This window comes from Sus scrofa, chromosome 3, assembly GCF_000003025.6.
Source record: "Sus scrofa isolate TJ Tabasco breed Duroc chromosome 3, Sscrofa11.1, whole genome shotgun sequence".
NCBI lineage: Eukaryota > Metazoa > Chordata > Mammalia > Artiodactyla > Suidae > Sus > Sus scrofa.
Window position 1 is genome coordinate 22,563,147 of NC_010445.4, and position 23,719 is coordinate 22,586,865.

The following is a 23,719-nucleotide window of genomic DNA, read 5'->3' on the forward strand; positions in this document are numbered from 1 at the left end:
CAGCTTGGATCTGGCATTACTGTGGCTGTGGTGTAGGCAGGTGGCTACAGCTTCGATTAGACCTCTAGCTTGGTGCAGCCCTAAAAAGCAAAAAAATAAAAATAAAAATAAATAAATAAACCCACTTTCTCTCAATTCTGGTGTTCAGCAACATAATGAACAGCCAAAAAGATGATATGTCAGTTATACCGCAATAAAATTGGGAAAAAAGAAAAAAGAAAATGGACCACTGCATAAAGTGACAAGCTTCCTTTTGCAGGGAGTCCAACACAGGCTGGAAGGGAATCAGTTAGCCACACCCTGGAAGATTTCCTTAAGTGAGCATGAGGTTAGCCGAGGGCATGTCTAAGCTCTGCCAACTCCAAGATCCACCTTTTCGGTGGCATGAAAGGAGACGAGAGCTGGGAGATACAGCTCCCCAAAGGGACTGCAATCATTCTGCCCATCTCACTGGGGCAGAGCTGAAGAGCACAGCTGAAGGCTGTGACCAGACAGACACACGTGTGACTCCTGGCTCAGCCACCTCTTCACCATACAGACTGGACCAAGTGACCTAATATTTTCAAGCTTTTTCCTCATCTGGAAAGTGGGAAGAACACCCACCTTACAGGGTCAGTGTGAGCCCTAAGTTGACAAGTGAGTACAAAGCCCACAGGAGGACGCTGGGCACACAGTGAAATGCCCAGAGGAAGAGAGGTCGCCATGGCTAGAGGTGGAGAGCGATCACCTTCAACTGCCTTGTTTCATGCGTCAAACTTTTTTTTTCTTTTTTTGGTCTTTGTGTCTCTTTTTTAGGGCCACACCTCGGCACATGGAGGTTCCCAAGCTAGGGGGTCCAATCAGAACTGTAGCCACCGGCCTACACCACAACCACAGCAATGCTGGATCTGAGCCGTGTCTGTGACCTTCACCACAGCTCACGGCAATGCCGGATCCTTAACCCACTGAGCGAGGCCCCAGGAATCGAACCTGCAGCCTCACGGATGCTAGTTGGGTTCACTAACCGCTAAGCCACAACGGGAACTCCACGTGTCAATCTTTTAATGTGCAAACATAAAATAAAAGAGATGACAAACCAGAAAGCAGTTTTACATTGAACTAGCAGAGACAACTACATACAGTTCCTTTTGCAAACCTTGCAACCAGAAAGAAGTCAAGACAGCAACTGCTACACCCTAAACCTCAAGGCTGAACTGTTCTGCCCCATTCACAGTAGCATCAGAGCACTAAACAAAGTGAATTTTCCTAGGACTTCTTTTTTTTGAGGGGGTGTGCCTGTGGCATGTGGAAGTCCCAGACCAGCAACAGAACCCACGCCACAGCAGTGACTGGAGCCACTGACTACAGTGACAATGCCAGATCCTTAACCCACTGTGCCGCAAGAGAACTCCCCAGGCCTTCACTTCTAAGTCTTCCTCCTAAACTAAGAGGCCAGAGCAGAAGGGGAAAGGTTGTGCCATTACCCAGAAGATGCTAAGACCAGCACTGGAAACTTCTTTTACTCCTTGAGGCTCTATGCCCACAGAAGAATTTTAAGAGGCCCCCATGTAAATATGAGATTGGGCCCAAGGACAGATAATTTGGTCTGAACTGTGAGGTTTATGGCAAACACAGGGTGGGCTGAATGGTTCTAGGCCAGGGAGCAAGTGTCACAAATGCTACACCGCCGGTGAAACAAGGCATATACTACTGCCCCCAAATATTGTGAGGCAGGCACAGAATGGCTGCTAGGCGAATCCATCCACGTGCGAGACTCAAACCTTGGACTTTGCAAAAATAAAATCTGGGTGCCGAGAGGCCCCCTTTTAGTGAAAGCCAAAGGCCCTAGACTAGAATGCTAGGAAGTCTTTTATTAGTCAGTCACCCTGGGTTAAAATGACAGTTCAGCTCATTCTGCAAAGAAGAGAAATACCAACCACCTTTCCGTCGAGTTTTAGTAGCCCACGAGGATCTGGACTCTGAAAAGTCACAAACTTTTTTCCAAGACTGTGAGCAGCTGTGGCGACTGGCCAAAGGTATGAGCGGCAACGGCAGCTGAGCGGGATCCCTGTGAGTGGCGGGCACTGTGGTGGCTGTGGCCACGGGCAGCACGTGAGCATCACCACCTCCACGTTGGGACGGAGGGCCCTGCTCCACCCAGCCATCCATGGGGGCGGGAGTGTTGGGAACAGATGATTCTGTGTTCCACGTATGGTACCAAGTGACTGCTAACAGACAGGGTTTAAGCACAGCATTTGGAGACAACTCTTCCAGACGTTCTGTTATTAAAGTCTTAAGAGCTGAGAGCCTGGAAGGATTGAGAAATTCTAAAGAATTAAATAAAATAAAAATTAAAAAAAAAAGAGGGTGGGAGGTGTCAAAGACACAAGAGCTCTTTGTAGATGCTGACGGGCTTACTCGGTCCCCAAAGTCCATCTTAGAGCTCAAGCGAATTCAAGACACAGGCAGAGACATTAGACCTGTGTCAAGGGCAAAAACTTCTGGTAGTAGCTCTTGGTGACGTCGATCATCAGCTCCTGGGTACATTCTGGGAGCTCCCCTGAGAAGAGTCCTGGGGAAAGAAAGACCTGGTCAACCATGAGGAGCCAGAGGAGGCCCACATGCAGCTCTGACTTCTGTTTAAGCTCCCAGAAGTCCCCTTCTGTGAGTGGTGAATGTCTACACACCAGGCTTTCCCTCTTTGGTGCTAACAGAATATTTCCACTGACCATATCTTCAAGATGATGGGAATTTGTGTGTGTGGGAGACAGATGATACTGTTCTCAAAATGCATAAATGCACTGCAGGTAAAAGAGGTCAGTACATTACTACATGGTCTGAAGAGTTAAGGCAAATCTGACTACATGAGAGGTTGTTCCAGGCAAGGATTCGTCCATCCCCTGGATTCTGGAGTGACACCTGCTGGGTAAAGCAAGGTGAGAGCTTTGAAGGGAAGAAACTGCCTCGCTTTTATTATTATTATTATTATTATTATTATTATTATTATTATTAGGTCTTTTTAGGGCCATATCCGCAGTATATGGAAGTTCCCAGGCTAGGGGTTGAATTGGAGCTACAGCTGCCGGCCTACACCACAGCCACAGCAATGCCAGATCCAAGCCCCATCTGAGACCTACACCACAGCTCACTGCAATGCTTAACCCACTGATCGAGGCCAGGGATCACACTCGAGTCCTAATGGATACTAGTTGGGTTCATGACCTCTGAGCTGCAACAGGAACTCCCCTATTTAAGAATTTCTAAGAAAGAAGCACTCGCACACACGTGGGTAGAAGTATAAACTCATACAACCAGTTGAAGAACAATTTAGGAATATCTAGCAAAACTTTTAAAAGTTCATATCCTGTAACCGGACTTACTCCACAGGTAACCTTGCCCAAATGCATGATATATGTACAAAAGCATCAATGCAGCCAAGTTTCTAATCACAAATAACCAGGTACAACTCCTTTTGATCCATCACATGAGGGGGTGCTTAGTTACACTGTGGAACATTTAAACAATGAAAACCAGGTAACCTTTAAAAGGAATGAGGTGAATGTCTCCACATGATATACAGTTAAGAAAAAAGTTTCCTAGAGAATAGAGAGTGTAATTCTGTTTATAGACGTAAAAATAGTTTTAGATTATATGGACAAACATATATACATAAATATACACACACCTATAGCCTCATATACATACAAAAACACACACATAGGCTCTTTACATACACAGAAAACAGGAAAAAATGGTCTTAAAAGATATACCATTCTAGCAGGCACCTTTCACAAACTAGCAGCCCATGTTAGATTTTCAAATATAAGTTTAGTCTGCACAGCACTTAACCTTTTGTAAAAAGTTAGTATTCAGCAATTATAAATTCAGAAATATCACATGAAAATTCACATTTTTAGCTTTTCTTGAAATGCCAGGAGTTCTCATAATATTATATCTATATTCTTAAAACCTATGATAGGCTATTACCTCAATAATTTACATATCTGCTTGGCTCCTGTGGGTATCTGAGTTTTTGGTACCTAACCCAGACCCTTTCAATGTGTGCCTCTCATCCTAACTCAATTCCATACTATGCTAGTTTTCCTTGCAACCCTATGTCTCTTTATTAAAGAGGGAGATTACCAACCTCTAAATGGTTGGCATCTGTTTGTAAAGCTACATAAAATAAACATGCAAAGGATCTTATCAGTGCAAAAAGCACTAGACTTGAAATAAGGAGTTTTGAAGTTCCTGTGGTGGCTCAGCAGAAATGAATCCGACTAGTAACCATGAGGTTTCGGGTTCAATCCCTGGCCTCGCTCAGTGGGTTAAGGATCCGGCGTTGCTGTGAGCTGTGGTGTAGCTCACAGACATGGCTTGGATCCCAAGGTACTGTGCTGTGCCAGTGTAGGCCGGCAGCTGTATCTCTGATTCGACCCCTGGCAACCTCCATAAGCTGAGGGTGTGGCCTAAAAAGACAAAAATAAATAAATAAGGAGTCTTTTTGTTTTTTTTGTTTGTTTTTAGGGCCTCACCCTTGGCATATGGAAGTTCCCAGGCTAGGGGTTAAATTGGAGCTACAGCTGCCAGCCTACACCACAGCCACAGCAACTCGGGATCTGAGCCACGTCTGCAACCTACACCACAGCTCACAGCAACGCCAGATGCCCGACCCACTGAGTGAGGCCCGGGATCAAACCTGCATCCTCATGGATACTAGTCAGATTTGTTTCCGCCTCGCCACAACGGGAACTCCTGAACAAGTGCTTGTCAAAGCTTTTCCACTAATCAGCTCTGATACCTTGGACAGTTCAACCTCTTCTGCCTCAGTTTCCTCATCCATACAATGACCTCCAAGGTCCCAACCAGAACCTCCACACAGTGTTTATTTGGATTTAAAATACCTAGCAGTGCTTCCCTATCATCTGCCATCAGAACCCTAAATGGGTTCTAAGACCTTGAATAAGTGATAGAGATTAAGATATTTCTCCAGCAATACACTTCTCACCTCAGACCAATGCTCGTCTGACAACCGCTTAAAACAGTGGCTGACAGACTTCGAAAACCTTATGGTTTCCAAAGGAGAGAGGTTGGGGGGTGGGGGGATGGGCTGGGGGTTTGGGATGGAAATGCTATAAAACTGGGTTGCAATGGCCATTGTACAACTATGAATGTAATAAAACTCATTGAGATAAAAAAGTCATTAAAAAAAAAAAAAACCAATGGCTGAGACTGTTCTGATCTAGCACTTGCTACAAACTATTAAATTTTTTCACAGTGCGAACCCAGCAAGGGGATAATTACTAAATAAAAATCTCTCCTTTCTCCTCTGCAAATGCAGGGATGCATGAAATAGCAGAATGGCCAATTTCCTCCCCAAAACATCGGAGTGGATGAATGTGGACATCTCTGAAATTCATATTCAATGATCTGAGTAATGAGATTTCTTCTAATCAGAAAAACAATTAAACCACCCAGTGGTCGGTATCATGTATTATCAAACCTGTCTCTTCATCTCATCCATCGTCCACGGGATATGCTCTGCAGGTGCTCTGTGACCTGCACTGTGTAAAACAACATGCAGAAAAAAAGAGACTGTCTTGGGGGGCGGGGGTGGGGAATGTGAGGTTTACTTCTTCCTTTTGCTTTTCGCTGTTTTCCAAGCTTTCTAGGATCAGCGTGGATTGCTTTTGTCTCCTCACATGTTTGTAATTTGGAACCCTCTGAGCTCATGTGGGCTTTGGCTGTGGGCATTGTCAGCCAAGATCAAAAGAGGGTGTGTGTGCTTGTCTCAGGTGTCCTCCCTGGTTTTAGACCAAGTGTTGTGGTAGCTTTCCAGTTGGGGCACTCCTAGGCCAGGCGGGAAGTACAAATTCAAACCCACAACCAATGTGAGGGCAAGGCCACAGAGTTCTCTGGAGAGAGAGTTGCTTCTTCCACCCGGAGTCCGGGCCAAGAGAGACATGCTTCTTTGTACGTTGCCTGTGCTGGTGGCAGATTTTTCCTACGTCAACTTTTTATTGAGGGATAACCCTGAGAGGGGGTCTCTCTGCCTCGTGCGGATCGAGGCTTTATCTCTCAGCCCCATATGAGCATCAAACCCTAAACCATGCGATCATGAAGATGGCATCAACTGAAGCACACTTAAAAGTGTGGGCTTAGTTCCCACTTTGCTGCTGATCCTTAATAATTTCCTTAACTCAATTATGTGGGTACAAAGACACTAGTCCTATTTTAGATAGCATTTCTAGGTACTCTGTATCAGGAGAATGTTTAAGTTAGCTAGACCAACGTACTGTTAGAGACAGAAATTGCTTGATTACTTTTGTGAAAGAAAACAAGCTTGAATTTTAACAATCAATACCCAAGTTACCTGGGCAGCCTGAGAAGACGGTGAACGGTGGGACCACGGTTTCTGGGGGTAATACTGTGTTGTCAAGAATTTTGCAACAGTCTTTCAACACACACCGGCGCCCCTGCAATTAAAATCCTGTTAATAGGAAACAGACCAGAAGAGGGGGTGAAAGTTGTCTAGTCTGCTGTGTGGAATATATTTCTATTTTCTTCAGTCGTGATCTCATATAGTAGTCATGGACAATGACAAGAGGCTTGGCCATAATTCCCTATACTTCAGGTGGTACCTTACAAGAAGGAGGTAAGAGAGGGAGGGGGAGGGAGAGGGGGAGGGAGAGGGAGAGGGAGAGAGAGAGCGCGTGTGTGTTTGGGAGGGGGTTATATGAGAAGGACAGTTCGGGTTATCTTAGGCATTTCAGATTATATGAAATTCCGTCTTCGAGAATTAATCTTCTTTTCTTTCTTTTTTTGGGGGCTGCACCCATGGCATACAGAAGTTCCAGGGCCAGGGATCAAACCCATGCCACATCAGCGACAATGCCAGATCCTTAACTCACTGCACCAACACAAACTCCTTTCTTCCTCTTTTTTTTTTTTTTTTTTTTTTTTTTTTTTTTAATTTTATTTTCCCACTGTACAGCAAGGGGGTCAGGTTATCCTTACATGTATACATTACAATTACAGTTTTTCCCCCACCATTTCTTCTGTTGCAACATGAGTATCTAGACATAGTTCTCAATGCTATTCAGCGGGATCTCCTTGTAAATCTATTCTACGTTGTGACTGATAAGCCCAAGCTCCCGATCCCTCCCACTCCCTCCCCCTCCCATCAGGCAACCACAAGTCTCTTCTCCAAGTCCATGATTGATTTTCTTTTCTGAGGAGATGTTCATTTGTGCTGGATATTAGATTCCAGTTATAAGTGATGTCATATGGTATTTGTCTTTGTCTTTCTGGCTCATTTCACTCAGTATGAGATTCTCTAGTTCCATCCATGTTGCTGCAAATGGCATGATGTCATCCTTTTTTATGGCTGAGTAGTATTCCATCGTGTATATATACCACATCTTCCTCTTTTTAATTTCAGTGGACATCAACTGTTTTGCCTGTCCGATATCCATTCCCCTTTCTTCTAGTAAGAGAACCTGTCTTTTCCTCGGAGAGTACCCCATCCCCATCTCAGTCCACGTGCTTCACCTCCCATCCCAGTCTATACCCCAAGCCTCGCCATAGCCCCTGATTTAGGAAACTGGCATATGAGCCAAAACAGTCTAATGAATCTCAACCTCAGGGCTTCTGCTGGGACTACTGGGAAAAGAAGCTCTTTCCAAAGGGGTTTCTAGAGGATAGGATAGCAGCTTGGATCAGCATTGGTTTCCATGAGGAAAGGACCTGAGAGCCTCCCAGAGGAAAACAAAAAAGAAAAGGAGACTAATTCCCATGACATCAATTGAACCCCTGGAGTGATCTGTGTATGAAATGGGAATCTACTTCTGCATTCCTGGTTCATATCAGCCAATAGATTCATTCTGCATCTACCAGCTTAAGGTTTCTTTGTTCTTCTGTCAATTCCAACTGGACAAATCTCGGCACATTCATTTGGATATAAAGTTATTAGTTCATCTGTTCTCCCACAGGTAAGTGGTAGCTATTAGAAGACATGTGATTTAATCCACTGTCATCACTTTTCAATTGTGCCATCACCCACAGCATTTTGGGAGCAAGAAATAAGATCTGGGAGATTCGTCCATTTCATGGCTTAAGGGAAAGAGGCTTCTGTAACAGTTCAAAGTTGGGCCTCAGAGAACGTGCTGAGTAAATGAAAGTTTCGGTCTTTACTGATAGTAATGACATCATCTAGGTCTAAAAGCTCACTTGTGTTCTAGCCAGATAATCTGATAAACATATCTGGTTGAGGGAATTCCTACTGTGGCTCAGCGGAAATGAATCTGACTCGTATCCATGAGGACAAAGGTTCCATCCCTGACCTCACTCAGTGGGTTAAGGATCTGGTATTGCCGTGAGCTGTGGTGTAAGTCAGCAACTGCAGCTCTGATTCAGCCCCTAGCCTGGAAACCTCCATGTGCCATGGTGTGGCCCTAAAAAGACCAATATATATCTATCTATCTGTCTGAGGATGTGGAATACCAACAAATACCAGGATAATGTGAACATGAAAGCTACTTTGAATCAGTTATGTTCAACTTTCCCCCCAATATTAAATACCCAAATCTTATGTATTTCTAGGAACTTCCATGTAAACAGCCAAATGAATTTTTTAAAAAGCTTATATCTGTAAGGTCTGAATTTCTTCAGTGGCTAAGTTGTCTCCAGCTGGGTGGGTAATACCCAAGTTGGGCAACATCTTTAAGGCAGAAGCAAATTATGACTGTAGTTCTTCATTTCTCCTTAGAAAGTTTTCTTCCATGAATTACATGTTACTGGTAATATTGAAAATTGGGCACATGACCAGCTCTCCTAGTGACTCTCAAATTAACTCAAAGATGTCCTATAATCCCTAAGCTCCTAGTATCTCAGACAAAGCACATGGGGTACCGAGTAAAAGGAAACAATCCACTGCATAAGGCAGGACACATTCACAGATAGGAATCTGGAGACAAAGGGCCTTGGAAAAGGAGAGCAGAGGAAATGAACCTTCTCACTGTATCACCTGCCACCACACAGCCTGAGGGCACCTTGTCTAGAGCTGGCCATTCTGCCCACTCAGAGAAATGTGCTCAACTGGGTTTCAGAGAATTCTGGGTAAACTGGTCAACTAGATAGCAGCAAAACAGGAGTTCCCACCATGGCAAAGTAGGTTAAGAACCTGACTGCAGGAGTTTCCACTGTGGCTCAGTGGTAATGAACCTATTATAAACAACGAGGATGCAGGTTCAATCCCTGGCCTTGATCAGTGGGTTAAGGATCCAGCGTTGCCATGAGCGGTGGTGTAGGCTGGCAGCTGTAGCTCCAGTTCAACCGCTAGCCTGGGAACTTCCATATGCCACAGGAGCGACCCAAAAAGCAAAAAAAAACAAAACAAAAACAAGCAACTATAATGAGGTACTACAATGAGTGGTACCTCATTACTAATGATGGACTCACTAACGACAGACTTACCATCGTTAGTAAGTCTACAAATAACAAATGCCGGAGGGAGTGTGGAGAAAAGGGAACCCTCCTACCCTGTTAGTGGGAATGTAAGTTGGTACAACCACTATGGAAAACAGTATGGAGGTACCTCAGAAAACTAAAAATAGAACTACCATATGACCCAGCAATCCCACTCCTGGGCATATATCTGGACAAAACTTTCATTCAAAAAGATACAGGCACCCCTATGTTCACTGCAGCACTGTTCACAATAGCCAAGACATGGAAACAACCTAAATGACCATCAACAAATGAACAGATTAAGAAGATGGGGTATACATACACAATGGAATACCACTTAGTCATAAAAAGAACAAAATAATGCCATTTGCAGCAACATGGATGGAAGTAGACTCTCATACTAAGTGAAGAAAGTCAGAAAGACAAATACCATATGATATCACTTATATCTGGAATCTAATATATGGCAGAAGTGAACCTATCTACATAAAAGAATCAAACTCAGTGACATGGAGAACATACTTGTGGTTGCCAAGGGGGAGGGGAGGGAGTGGGGTCAGTAAATGGAAACTATTGCAGTGAATAAGCAATGAGATCCTGTTGCATAGCAGAGGGAACTATATATCTAATCACTTGTGATGGAACATGATGGAGGATAAGGTGAGAAAAAGAACATATGTATAACTGGGTCACTTTGCTGTCGAGCAGAAATTGGCAGGACACTGTAAATCAACTCTAAAAGTGTTTTAAATAAATCAATAAAAGCATAAAAAGAGTCTTCATATTTCCTAGAATCTGAGGTACAAGTTTAAAATGTAAGAAACATGAACATTTTCACCCAGGATGGTCTCAGAAATCCTAACTGAAATCAACCTCTTCATCTATAAAATATCAAGAAATTCGGCTTGGAAACCCTTGGCTGGGTTAAACACACTGACACCATGGACCAGGGTCCTATGGGGTCAGCCAAGCACCTGGCGTGCCCATCATCCTGAACTACATGCAGTTCCCTTTAACGGCATGCCCTTAGGGGACTGTGACCCTTACACGTGTTGGTCTCTTTCCCGAAACGCCCATTCTCCTCTGTCCATGAGCCAATTTCAACGTGCCCTTCAAGATCCCCTCGCCCCCCACTAGACTGTAAGCTTCCTGAAGTGAGGTAACAGACCACACAGTGGCGTGGCTATTCATACCACTAGGGTTCAAATCCCAGCACAACCACTTGCTAGCTTTGTCCAATCCCATAATATCGAAGGTCTTCAGTCTTCTCATCTGCAAACAGGGATCATAACAGTACCCGCTACCCCTGGATGGTTGTGAGGATTCAGGGAAATAATCAAAGAGTTCAGCATCATAGGGAAGAGGTTCCATCAAGGTTAGCCATGATAATTCATGCCTAGGAAAAACTCCGATTCCAATAATAATTCTGATAGACCAGCAGACCAGAAGTGACTTCTACTCTGCTTGGTGACAGAAGCAGAGGCCCACTGACATGAGGGAAGGGAACTAGAGGGGGAGTGAGGCTGCTCAGCCAGCCAAGTCACCATACTCACAATCACACAGTTCTTGCCAACGTGAACATAAGAGCCGATCTGAGCTGCGTTGACCACACAGTCTTCCTCAATAAAGACATGGTCCCCAATGTGTAAAGGAAAAAATGCAACACTGTAGAAGAAAAAGAAGATGAACAAAGAAAGGTCAAGGTGATGTACTTTGGGTCAAGGTTTACAGACTAACAATTGTACTCTCAACTCAATCATCTTGTCTTAATAAGACTGCTCCCAGCAAGGAAAGGCTTCTCAGGCTCGAGGAATTCTATCATGTTGAAGAAGATGCATGTGACTGCTAAATCCAAATCAGAAACATGAGACCCAGGAAATGTGCAAGGAAACAGCAAAACAGTAAGGATAAGATCTTCAAAGCTAAAAAAGCTAAAAATGGGAGTTCCCATTGTGGCTCAGTGGTTAACGAATCTGACTAGGCACCATGAGATTGCGAGTTCGATACCTGGCCTTGCTCAGTGGGTGAAGGATACGGCGTTGCTGTGAGCTGTGGTATAGGTCACAGACTCAGCTCGGATCCCGCGTTGCTGTGGCTCTGGCATAGGCCGGTGGCTACAGCTCCAATTAGACCCCTAGCCTGGGACCCTCCATATGCTGCGGGAGCAGCCCAAGAAATGGCAAAAAGACCAAAAAAAAAAAAAAAAGCTACAAATGAATGCATGTTTTGCTCATTCCTATCCCCTTTGAAAATGCTCACAGATCACATTTTCACTAGTTGGCTCTATAATGCTTCAGGGGACTGATTTAAGGTTCATGGGATATAATTCCCAACAAGCTAAAAATTTACATATTGACATTTTATTGAGTGTCTACTACATGCAGGACTCTACGCTAGGAAGTGGAGATACAATGGTGAGCAAATGGAAGGAATCCTGCCTATGAGGAGCTTACAGGCAAGAGGAGAAAAGAGAGATTAAATAAATGATGATATAAGTAATTAGTTACCACTGTGATAAGTGGTACAGAGGAAAAATACCATGTTACGAGAGCATGTAACAAAGAGACTTTACGCAGACTGGAGGTTTGGTAAAACTTAATTGAAGGTGACATTTAAGCCAAGACTTAAGGAGTCAGTAGGCTTTCTCCCCCTTCTGACACTGTTCCCATTCTCCAGGATTTATCAAATGTCATTGACAGTGGTCTGTGATCATATTTGCAAGTAATTTCAGTACCTTGGGATGTGAAATACTTGGACTGGAACTGTATAAGGTAGCTAGATGCTCACTGGCTCTTTTCAGTCCCATGTTCTATTTTGTCAGAGATGATACCTGTCTTCCATGGACCTAAAATTTATTTAAATCTTCGGAGTTCTCATTGTGGCTCAGTGGTTAACGAACCCAACTAGCATCCATGAGGATGCAGGTCCGATCCCTGACCTCACTCAGTGGGTTAAGGATCCGGCATTGCCCTTCAGCTGTGAGGTAGGTGGCAGACGGGGCTTGGATCTGGCATTGCTGTGGCTGAGGCTGGCCGCTGCAGCTCCAATTGGACCTCTAGCCTGGGAACTTCCACATGCCGAGGGTGTGGCCCTAAAAAGACAAAAAAAAAATCTTTCTTAAATCATTTCGCATTTTTAGTCTGGATCCCTCGTGGCAATGGATTCCTTGATTTTACTGTACTACTGTCAGCTCTTTAATTTTAAATTAAAATTTCCACACCTTCTACTATTACCTGCTTCCAGTATTGAAGTATGCAAGGAAGGAAATGGCCATCTGCTTTCAATTTATGTGTTGCTATTTACACTTGCACATGTTTATTTCTCACGTGGACTATTTTTATTTACACACCCTTGCATTCACCAATAAGCTCCTTGTTTATGCTCCATCCTATTCCTGGACCACATCTAGCCCAGTAATGCCTTTATCAGGAAATGGAGTCGACAATTTTAGCAGAGCATTAGTCACTGTGTGAAAACAGCTACACAAGGTTTTCTGGTTCACCCCAGCCCCAACAGCCTTCCAAGGTACTGAGTGAATGTTTTCATGTGAATCTGATGGGATTTACAAGGACTCCCTGCTCTGATTCCTGTCCACAATGGAAAGCCTGGAACCCAACATCACTATGGGAAATGCAGGATGACTCCTACATGATATACAGGTGTTGTAGTCTCAGTCAGCTGCTCTCTTCTCTGTTCCTCCCTAACCACATTCAAACTGCAGGATGGACAGGGAGTTCCCATCACGGCTCAGAGGGTTAAGAACCCGACTAGTGTCCATGAGAATGCAGGTTCAATCCCTGGTCTCGCTCAGTGGGTTAAGGTCCAGCATTGCTGCGAGCTTTGGTGTAGGTTCTGGTGCTGTGGCTGTGGCGTAGGCCTGCAGCTGTAGCTCAGACTGGACCCCCAGCCTAGCCTGGGAACTTCCATATGCCACAGGTGCGGCCCTAAAAAGCAAAAAAAAAAAAAAAAAAAAAAAAAAAAAAATATATATATATATATATATATATATATAAGCCATACTCTCTGTGCTGTACAATATATCCTTGTAGCTTATTTATTTTATACACAATAGTTTGTACTTCTTAATCCTCTGCCCCTATCTTGCCCCACCTGCTCCATCTCCCCACTGGTAACCATCATTGCTCTTTTTTTGGGGGCGGGGTGGGGGGAGTTCTGCAAAACTTTTCTTTTTGCTTTTTGGGCCACACCTACGGCATATGGAGGTTTCCAGGCTAGGGGTCGAATCAGAGCTGCAGCTGCTAGTCTACACCACAGCCACAGCAACGCAGGATCCAAGCCGTGTCTTCGACCTATACCACAGCTCATGGCAACACCAGATCCTTGACTCACTGAGCGAAGCCAGGGATTGAACCCACGTCCTCATGGATACTACTGGTTGGGTTCATTTCCGCTGCACCACAATGGGAACTTCACATTTGTATGTTTATATTTTTTTAAATTTATTATTATTATTTTTTTTAATCTTTTTTTTTTTTTTTTTTTTTTTTTGTCTTTTTACCATTTCTTGGGCCGCTCCCGCAGCATATGGAGGTTCCCAGACTAGGGGTCGAAATGGAGCTGTAGCCACTGGCCTACACCACAGCCACAGCAACTCGGGATCCCAACTGCATCTGTAACCTACACCACAGTTCACGGCAACACCAGATCCTTAACCCACTGAGCAAGGCCAGGGATCGAACCCGCAACCTCGTGGTTCCTAGTTGGATTCGTTAACCACTGAGTCACGATGGGAACCCCTAAATTTATTATTTTTTAAAGCTTTATTGAAGTATAGTTGATTCACAAGGTTGTGATCATTTCTGCTGTACAGTTTGTTCTCTGTACCTGTGAGTCTTTCTTTTTTGTTACACTCACTAGTTTTATTTCTACCACTAGGGTTTTGAGACTGTTTTATCCATCCTCATATGCCCAGCTTTTCACCTCGTAACTGGTATAAAGAAAGCACTCAATAAGAGCTTGTTGAGTTGTTGGATGAAAAGCAGATGGTGCCACAGACAGGAACCAGAGCGGCAAGGAGAATATCACCATGTCAAGCACAGTGCTGGGTTTTCTTGCCCATCCACGTCCTTTCTTAGCTTAGATAATCTTATTTCCACTGAGAGAGCAGTGGGCCTGACTTGACCTTGCCCTCTGGGTCAACGTGGCTTACACCAGAGATAGGCACTTAACTCAAACTGAGCCAGTCAGACTCCCTTCCCCAAGATTTTGTTAACAGGACCGAAAAGAGTCTGGCTGGTTATTAGTTGGAAGCCTAAATGGAGAAGGGATGTAAATAAAGGGCTGAGGCAGCAAGGCTGGCTCCGCGAGAAAAGGGGGAAGATACGGCTGAGAGGAAAAAGCAGCAAGAACAAGTGCAGAGCAAAGGACAGCTAAGAAACAGTGTAACTGGAGACAGGGCAGTAATCAGACAGAATAGTTGTCATGATTCTGGCTAGCTGTCCAGTTCCAGGTTCTAGTTCCTTGTGAAGCTTGGCCCCTTTTTCTGCTCTGAAATTCCATCAAATATGCTGCATCTGTTTAATCAGAGTCCCCTTTGCTGCTGCCAGCTTAAGTAGATTGTTTCTGGCCATCAACTAATCAACTGCCAACTAGACTAAGCCACCACTGGAGCTGTGTTCACCATGGTGAAATCTTGTGTCCCAAACAATAGTGTAGACCTGCTCCCTACCCCTCAACTCAACACATGGATGCCGCCACCAGCAGGAGCATCTTTCCCAAGCCTGAAACAGGTCATTACATTACTTACCCTTTGCTGAATTTCTTGAATGGTGGCCTTATGACACTCCGACTTTTCACGACACAATGACGTCCAACTCTGACATTTGCCAGATCCCCTCGGATAATACAGTCATTCATCACAATGGTCTATAAAACAAAGCACATTTTAAAAAGCTACCGACACAGCCTAAAACATGACAAAAAGAGAGGAGGAGGCATGACACGTTCAGAGTTACGCTGCGCTCTACTGAATCCCATGTTCTGTCAAAAGGGATGATTTTCAAGGTAAAGAGAATTGCCCTCGTAATGCTGATTGCAGATGAAGACGTTCCCAGTACATCACAAGCCTTGCCATTATCATCCCATGAGCAGGACTCACTGGATGGACAAACATTTATTGGGAATACCTGTACTAGACTGCGTCTCTGCACTTCTTCAGATGCAGCCAGTTCCACCTGCTCCCACACCCTGGCTGCTTGCTCAGTGAGAGTCAGGGCTACTCCCTCCTTTGTCTAATCTCTTAATACTACTGACCATCTCCAACCTCATGCTCCTAAGGGTGGATCCACTGAGATTCTGCTTCCTCTCCCATTTTTTGGACTCAGATTAAGTGCTATACTGTGGGATGTGATATCTGGCTTCCTTAGAAGTTGCCAGGAGGGGCTGAATAACACACCCCAGAAGTTGGGGGGAATTAATGCCCCACATTTGGTAAAGTGCAGGCATTCTTGAAATGTCTGTTGAATAAACAATGTTTAAAAAAAACTGCATGTGGCTAGGGTTGCAGCTGGAAAAGTAAGCAAGGGACCAGATCATGAAGAATTATGTATGCTGAGTACAGAAGCTTAGACTTTTTCCCCTAGAGGATATAAAAGCATTCTGTTCCAAAATTGGTTTGGGAGTTCCCTTGAGGCTCAGAGGTTAAGGACCCAGCACTGTCAATGCTGTGGTTTGGGTTGCTGCTGTGCTGCCAGTTCAATCCCTGGCCAAAGAACTTCCACGTGTCGTGGGTACGGCCAAAACAAACAAACAACCGAAATTGGGTTGGATTTGGCAGGTGGGTATAGAGATGAAACAAGAATGCTAGATTATTGCTAATTATAGAAGCTGGTGAATGATTATATGGGGACTTATTATATGCTCTACTTTTTTTTTCTTTTTTTGGCTGTATCCATGACATATGGAAGTTCCCAGACCAGAGATCAAATCGAAGCCTCAGCTGTGAACTACACCACAGCTACAGCAACACCAGATCCTTAATTAAAGGATTAAACCCATGCCTTCACAGAGACAACATCACAGCAGGAACTGCTCTCTTTACCTTTATATACATCCTAAAAGTTTCATAATAATATTGCTCATCTACTTTTTTTTTTTTTCTTTTTAGGGCCACACCTGCAGCACATGGAAGTTTCCTGGCTAGGGGTCAAATTGGAGCTACAGCAGGGGCCCAGGCCACAGCAGCACCATATCTGCAACCTACACCACAGCTTGGGGCAATGTTGGACCCTTAACCCACTGGTTAAGGCCAGGGATTGAACCTGCATCCTCATGGACACTATGTCAGGTTCTTAAGCTGCTGAGTCACAGTGGGAATTTCAATACTACTCAGCTATAAAAAGTAAAACCTACCCCCACAACTATATCCATAATATGGATAAATATATCCAACAACATGGATAAATCTCAAAAACATTATGCTGAGTGAAAGAAGCCTGATTAAAAAAAAGAGCACATATTCCAATTCCAGAAAATGCAAAACTAATTTATGTTAGTTTTACATCCGTGGTTATCTGGGGCAAAGCTAGAAAGAGGCTTGATCACAGAGGGGCACAAGGAAACCAGGGTAATATAAATATTTTATATCTTAATTGTGATACTAATTGCATAGATGGATACATTAGCCAAAACCTTTCAAACTGCATATTTATAAAATGGATACATTTTGGAGCTCCTGTTGTGGCTCAGCAGGTTAAGAACCACGAGGATGCAGGTTCAATCCTGGCTTTGCTCAGTGGATTAGGAATCCAGCGTTGCCATACGTCACAGATGAGGCTTGGATCTGACATTACTGTGGCGTGGTACAGGCTGGCAGCTGTAGCTCCAATTTGACCCCTAGCCTGGGAACTTCCATATGCTGCAGGTGTGACCCTAAAAAGAAAAAAAAAAAATTTTATTTAAATAAAGGGATACGTTTTATTGGATGTATATTATACCTCAACAAAAATGACTTTTTTTTTAAATGTTCCAATTTAAAACATTAAAAAAGAAAAACAAGGAAGAGAATCTATATGACTTGGTCTTTAAGATTAGATGCTGAGTAAGAGAAAGAGAATCTAAGACAGGATGAGCAATTCTGGGGATGAGGTGATAAATTCAGTTTTGAAATGCTGAGTTTGAGGTATCTGTGGGATGAGCAACAGGCAGGGTCTAGGGCCCAGGACAGAAGATCAGCCTAGAGAGGTAGATGAATACACCTCAAATATAGGTGAATTTAGGGAGCTCCCATCATGGCTCAGTGGTTCACAAATCCGACTAGGAACCATGAAGTTGTGGGTTCGATCCCTGGCCTTGCTCAGTGGGTTGAGGATCCGGCGTTGCCGTGAGCTGTGGTGTGGGTCGCAGATGCGGCTCGGATCCTGAGTTGCTGTGGCTCTGGCGTAGGCCGGCAGCTACAGCTCCGATCAGACCCCTAGTCTGGGAACCTCCATGTGCTGCGGGAGTGGCCCAAGAAATGGCCCAAAGACTAAAAAAAAAAAAAAAAAAAAAAAAAAAAAAGTGAATTTAGATGAATCACCAGCCTGAACACCAGGCTCTGAAAGGATACTGAAAAAGAAATGCAGTCATGCCTGGAAGAGTTTACCAATCTGACCTGTGTATGTTCAATCTATAAAATCTCTATAAATAAAAGGAAACTTTCATATCAGCAGACTGTAAAGTATTACCGTTCTGCTTGGTTTCTAAAACCTATTTTCTTCAAGCTTAAAGAGATGTCTATTTCTATGTAATTCTCTTATCTGAGATCTTTAATTTATTTCAATCATTGTTTTCAGCTTGTGTTTCCTGTTACAATCAGAGAAAATGACTTCCTTTCCTTTTGGAATAAAACAGAATACCAAGAGTTCTCAGAATCTGGTAATAGCTGTTACTGTTTTACTGTGTTTTAAATAAAGATAACAATCTTAATCTGGAAATAAAGAAAATCTACGTGAGTTGCTCAGTCAGCCTAAATTACACTCCCACCCAAGAAGCAAACACACAAAAAAATAAAACATAAGAAGTAAATGATATCACAGATGGTCAAAGAAATCTAGCAAGAAGGATTAAAAAAAAAAAAAAAAAGGAGTTCCCATTGTGGTGCAGTGGAAATGAATTTGACTAGGAACCATGAAAGAGAAGGGAGTTCCTGTTGTGGTTCAGCAAGTTAAGAACCTGATACATTGTCTGTGAGGATGCAGATTTGATCCCTGGCCTTGTTCAGTGGGTTAAGAATCTGGTGTGGCCTTAAGCTGCAGCGAGGTCACAGATGTGGCTTGGATCTTGTGTTGCTCTGGCTATGGTGTAGGCCGGCAGTTATAGCTCCAATTCGACCCCTTGCCTGGGAACTTTCATATACCACAGGTGTGGTTATAAAATGAAAGGAAAAAAAAAAAAAAAAAAAGAAAGAAAGAAACAGAGGGCCCCAAATAACCAAAACAATCTTGAAAAATAAAAAATGTACTACAAAGCTACAGTAATCAAAACAGTGCAGTACAGGCATAAAGAGATATATATCAACTACATATCCTGGAATTAAGAGTCCAGGAAGTAACCCACATATCTATGGCCAGATGATTCCCTACAAGGATGCCAAGACCACCAATGGGGAAACAACAATCTCTTCAACAAATGGTGCTGGGGCAAGGAGAGTTCCATCCAAAGAATTAATTAATAAGGACCCCAGCCTCCTGTCACATGCAAAAATTAACTCAAAATGGATCAACGACCTAAGTAAAAGTGCTGAAACCATAAAACTCCTAGAAGAAAACATAGGAGTAAGTCTTCTTGGGTTTGGCAAGGATTCTTAGATATGACACCAAATACTTGAGCAACAAAAGATAAATAGAGAAGTTCCCGCCGTAGCTCGGTGGAAATGAATCTGACTAGCATCCATGAGAATGCAGGTTCAATCCCTGGCCTCGCTCAGTGGGTTAAGAAGCCAGAGTTGCTGTAAGTTGTGCTGTAGGTAGCAGACACGGCTCGGATCTGGTGTTGCTATGGCTGTGGCTGGGGCCAGCAGCTACAGCTCTGATTTGACCCCTAGCCTGGGACATCCATAAGCTGAGGGTGTGGCCCTAAAAAGACAAAAAATAAAATAAAATAAAATTAAATTAAATTTAAAAAAATAGATAAACTGGACTTCATCAAATTTAAAACTTCTTGTGCATCAAAAAATTTATCAAGAAAGTAAAAAGATAATCTACAGAATGATAGAAAATATTTATGGTCATGTATGTGATAAGGATTTAACATCCAGAGTATACAAAGAACTCCTATAACTCAACAATAAAAAGACAGAGTTCCTGTTGTGGCTCAGGGAAAACAAATCCAACTAGTATCCATGAGGATGTGGATTCGATCCCCGGCCTTGCTCAGTGGGTTAAGGACCCAGCATTGCCATAAGCTGTGGTGTAGGTCACAGATGCTGCTTGGATCTGTTGTTGCTGTGGCTGTGTTGTAGGCCGGCAGCTGTAGCTCCAATTAGACCCCTAGCCTGGGAACTTCCCTATGCCGCTGGTGGAGCTCTAAAAAAAAAACAGAGAACAATAAAAAAGACAATACAATTTTAAAATGGTTGAAGGACTGAATAGACATTTCTCCAAAGACATGCAAATGACCAATAGCACATTAAAAGATGTTCATCATCATTAGACAAGACGGAAAAGCAAACCAAAACTACAATAAGACACCTTTCATACCCACATCCAGAACTCCCCCCAGAATAACATGAAGATATGGAGCAACTGGTACTCTTTGGCATTGCGGTGGGAATGTAAAATGGTGCAGTTTGGCAGTTCTTCACAAAGCTGAAAAACATCACATGACCCAGCCATCCAACCCTTAGGCATATAACCGAAAAAAACTGAAAACAGCTATTCAAACGGATACTTGTATGCCAATGTTCATTGCAACATTATCCCCAATAGCCAAAAGGTGAAAACAGGCGTTCCCTGGCACAGCAGGAACAAATCCGACTGGGAACCATGAGGTTGCGGGTTCGATCCCTGGCCTCACTCAGTGGGTTAAGCATCTGGTATTGCCGTGAGCTGTGGTGTAGGTTGCAGACAGCTCAGATCCTGTACTGCTGTGGTTGTGACGTAGGCTGGCAGCTATAGCTCCAATTCAACCCCTAGCCTGGGAACCTCCATATGCTGTGGAGCTCAGCCATAAAAAGCAAAAACAAAAAACAAAAAGTGAAAACAACCCAAGTGTCCATCAACAGATTAATGGATTAAAATGTACATATGTGATGGAATACTACTCAGTCATGAAAAGGAATTAAACTCTGATACATGCTTCAACATGAATGAACTCTGAAAAGTACTATGCTAAGGACAATAAGCCAAACCCAAAGAAGGACAAGTATTACGTGATTCCACCTAAATGACATATCTAGAATAGGCACATTCATAGAGACAGAAAGTAGATTGAGGTTACCAGGGTCTGGGAGAAAAACGGAATGGGGAGATATTTCTTAATGAGTCCAGAGTTCTGTTTGGGTGATGAAAAATTTGGGGAATAGATATAGTGATGATAATTGCTCCACACTGTGAATGTAATTAATGCCAAAGAATTGTGTACTCAAAAATGTGACAATGACAAATTTTGTCATAAATACTTTAATATATACACTCACACAAATCTTCCCTATAAAATAGAAAATGTTTTGGAATTACCTGAGGGATTAAAGAAAAAACTTGCTCATAAGTCCGACTCATTAACTGAATTTTCTTTTTTCCTTTTTTATCTTTTTAGGGCTGCACTGCAGCGTATGGAAATTCCCATGCTAGGGGTTGAATCAGAGCTCCTGCTGCTGGCCTACACCACAGCCACAGCAACACTGGATCTTTAACCCACTGAGTGGGGTCAGAGATCAAACCCGAGTCCTCATGGATACTAGTCGGGTTCATTACTGCCAAGCCACAATGGGAACACCTAAATGTGACCTTTTGAAGATCATGAGATTATTTTACTGCTTGATGTTAGAGATTTAATATTTCAAGGAAAATTGGGTGTTCCTAATGGCAGGAAAAAAAAAAAATCTATGGACTTCAGTGTTTGCCAAGCTCAAATATATCTTGATATTTTCTCTGGTTCTGAAATGATCTAATATTAACCAAGGTTTATATTCATCTCTCTGCTATTTCAATTTATTCAGACTACAAAATTCTGAAACTTTAGCATTCCATTTTTCAAATGCATTTCATATTTTAGTATCTTTCCCAATTCTTATGTTAATTTTAAGCATTTCAGTTAATACTGAACCATTCTTTTGTTTATTTGTTTTTCTAGGGCCTCATGCTTGGCATACGGAAGTTCCCAGGCTAAGAGCTGAATTGGAGCTGTAGCCTTGGTCTATGCCACAGCCACATCGATGCCAGATCTGAGCCAGGTCTGTGACCTACACCACAACTCACAGCAACACCAGATCTTTAACCCACTGAGCAAGGCCAGAGATCAAAACCATGTCCTCACAGATACTTGTCAGGTTTGCTACCACTGAGCCACAATGGGAAATCCCTGAACCATCTGTTACTAAACAGATAACTATATCAGTATCGCTTTAGTTTCTACACGAAAAGACTGTGTTGCCTATTTATGGTTTGTGTCCGGCAGTATATTACACACTACAATACTGTATAATAAGTTCAGTTCTGGGTAGTGTTGTATTTTGTTCCTGGAATAACAGGAAAAAGGCTTTCTATTGCCTCTTTTTATTCTATCTTTTTTTTTTTTTTTTTGGCTGTGCCTGTGGTGTGCAGAAGTTCCTGGCCCAGGGACTGAACCTGCACCACAGCAGTGACCCGAGCATAGCAATAACAATGTCAGATCCTTAACTTACTAGACTGCCAGAGAACTCCCTTAGTGGATCTTTTTTTTGCATTCAATAATTACAATTGGGAGAATTTAAAAAAATAATTCTAGAAGGCCAACAGCTGTAGCTCCGATTCAACCCCTAGCATGGGAACTTCCATGTACAGCAATAAGAGTTTCTATGTGACTCAAGGGGTTAAGGATCTGCCATTGTCACTGCAGTCGCTTGGGTTGCTGCTGTGGCAGGGGTTTGATTCCTGGCCCACAAAATTCTGCATGCTGTGGGCACAGTGGGGGAAAAAAAAAAGAATGTACAGTAATAAAGTGGAAGACATGGCAACATTTCATCCACACTGCTGATATGTTAATTAGTGGAAAGCAAGCAGAAATCTATTCCTTACCTTGCCATTAAGAACGATGTTCTGACTTCCACACAACACAGACTGGCGACTAACTTTGTTCCCAGATGCCTAAAAGGAAACAGCAGAAAACCAAGGTGAGCAAACAGCAGAACTGAGTGGGTTCCGGGCTACAAGTTTCCAGCAAGAAAGCTCATATTGAAGACAAAAAGACTTGGAAACAGAGTAGTATTCAATGGAATGAGCTCAGGAGATCAAAAAAGCAAGGATGGATGTGGAACCTAGGGATCCAAGGAACAGATCCAGAATTTGGATGTGCTAGTTCTATAAGCCTAGCCGCAGCAGAGACATGAATTCAAGTCTCATTTCTATATTTCAGATTTATAATCCTAAAGCCAGGATAATGACTTTACCAATATCCCAACGGTGTGAGATTTCTATGAAAAAATAGTAATACGAATGCTGATTGAGTACTAACTCTGTTTTGAGCAATTTACACACATCATGTATTGACTATAAAGAACCTAAGTCTTTGGCACGTAGTAATAAATTATGACACATTAGTTTTTTTAAAAAAACTTTTAAAAGGCCCAAAGCCTGGAGCTCTAATTAATATCAGAATGGATGAAGACTTGTCTTACTTTCTGAAAGGCATTTTACCCCTGTGAGAAAACCAGGAATAAATTAAAAAAAAAAAACCCTAAACTGGCCATGCAAGGAATAAATAACAAAGCCAGAACATTAATGAACTCTCACTAGGTAATTTCGGACTAAATGCCAAAGGGACCCGGGGTGGGGCAGAGACAGAATGGAGACGAAGGCCTCAGGTGACGCAGGCCTGAAGAGGGGAGGGCAGAAGTTTGGACACGCGCACCGTCTCGATGTACTCAGACTTGTTGTAGAGCAGCTCGCCCAACTCCATGGCCGCCAACTCCCCCGCGCAGCTCCGGCTCCTGTCAAAGACCGTTCGCCGGTCAGTCAGCCTGGGATTCCGGCTACTTCCGGCTGCTCCTTCACTTCCGCTCTGGGCAGCCTGTGGTCTAATCCATAGCTCGGCTCTCCGCTAGGCGGCCTCGCTCTATTGCTCGGCAGTCTCGGAT

At 43.2% G+C, this 23,719-nt stretch overlaps 1 protein-coding gene across 1 annotated transcript; it reads right to left on the bottom strand.

Moving 5' to 3' along the window:
* Positions 1,027–23,660, bottom strand: DCTN5 (dynactin subunit 5). Its single transcript, XM_021086466.1, has 6 exons — positions 23,494–23,660; positions 22,662–22,730; positions 15,215–15,333; positions 11,001–11,112; positions 6,353–6,455; positions 1,027–2,551 (listed from the first exon to the last, which is right to left on the bottom strand). Exons 1-6 carry the CDS (start codon positions 23,539–23,541, stop codon positions 2,454–2,456), a joined length of 549 nt encoding a protein of 182 aa, XP_020942125.1. The 5' UTR covers positions 23,542–23,660; the 3' UTR covers positions 1,027–2,453.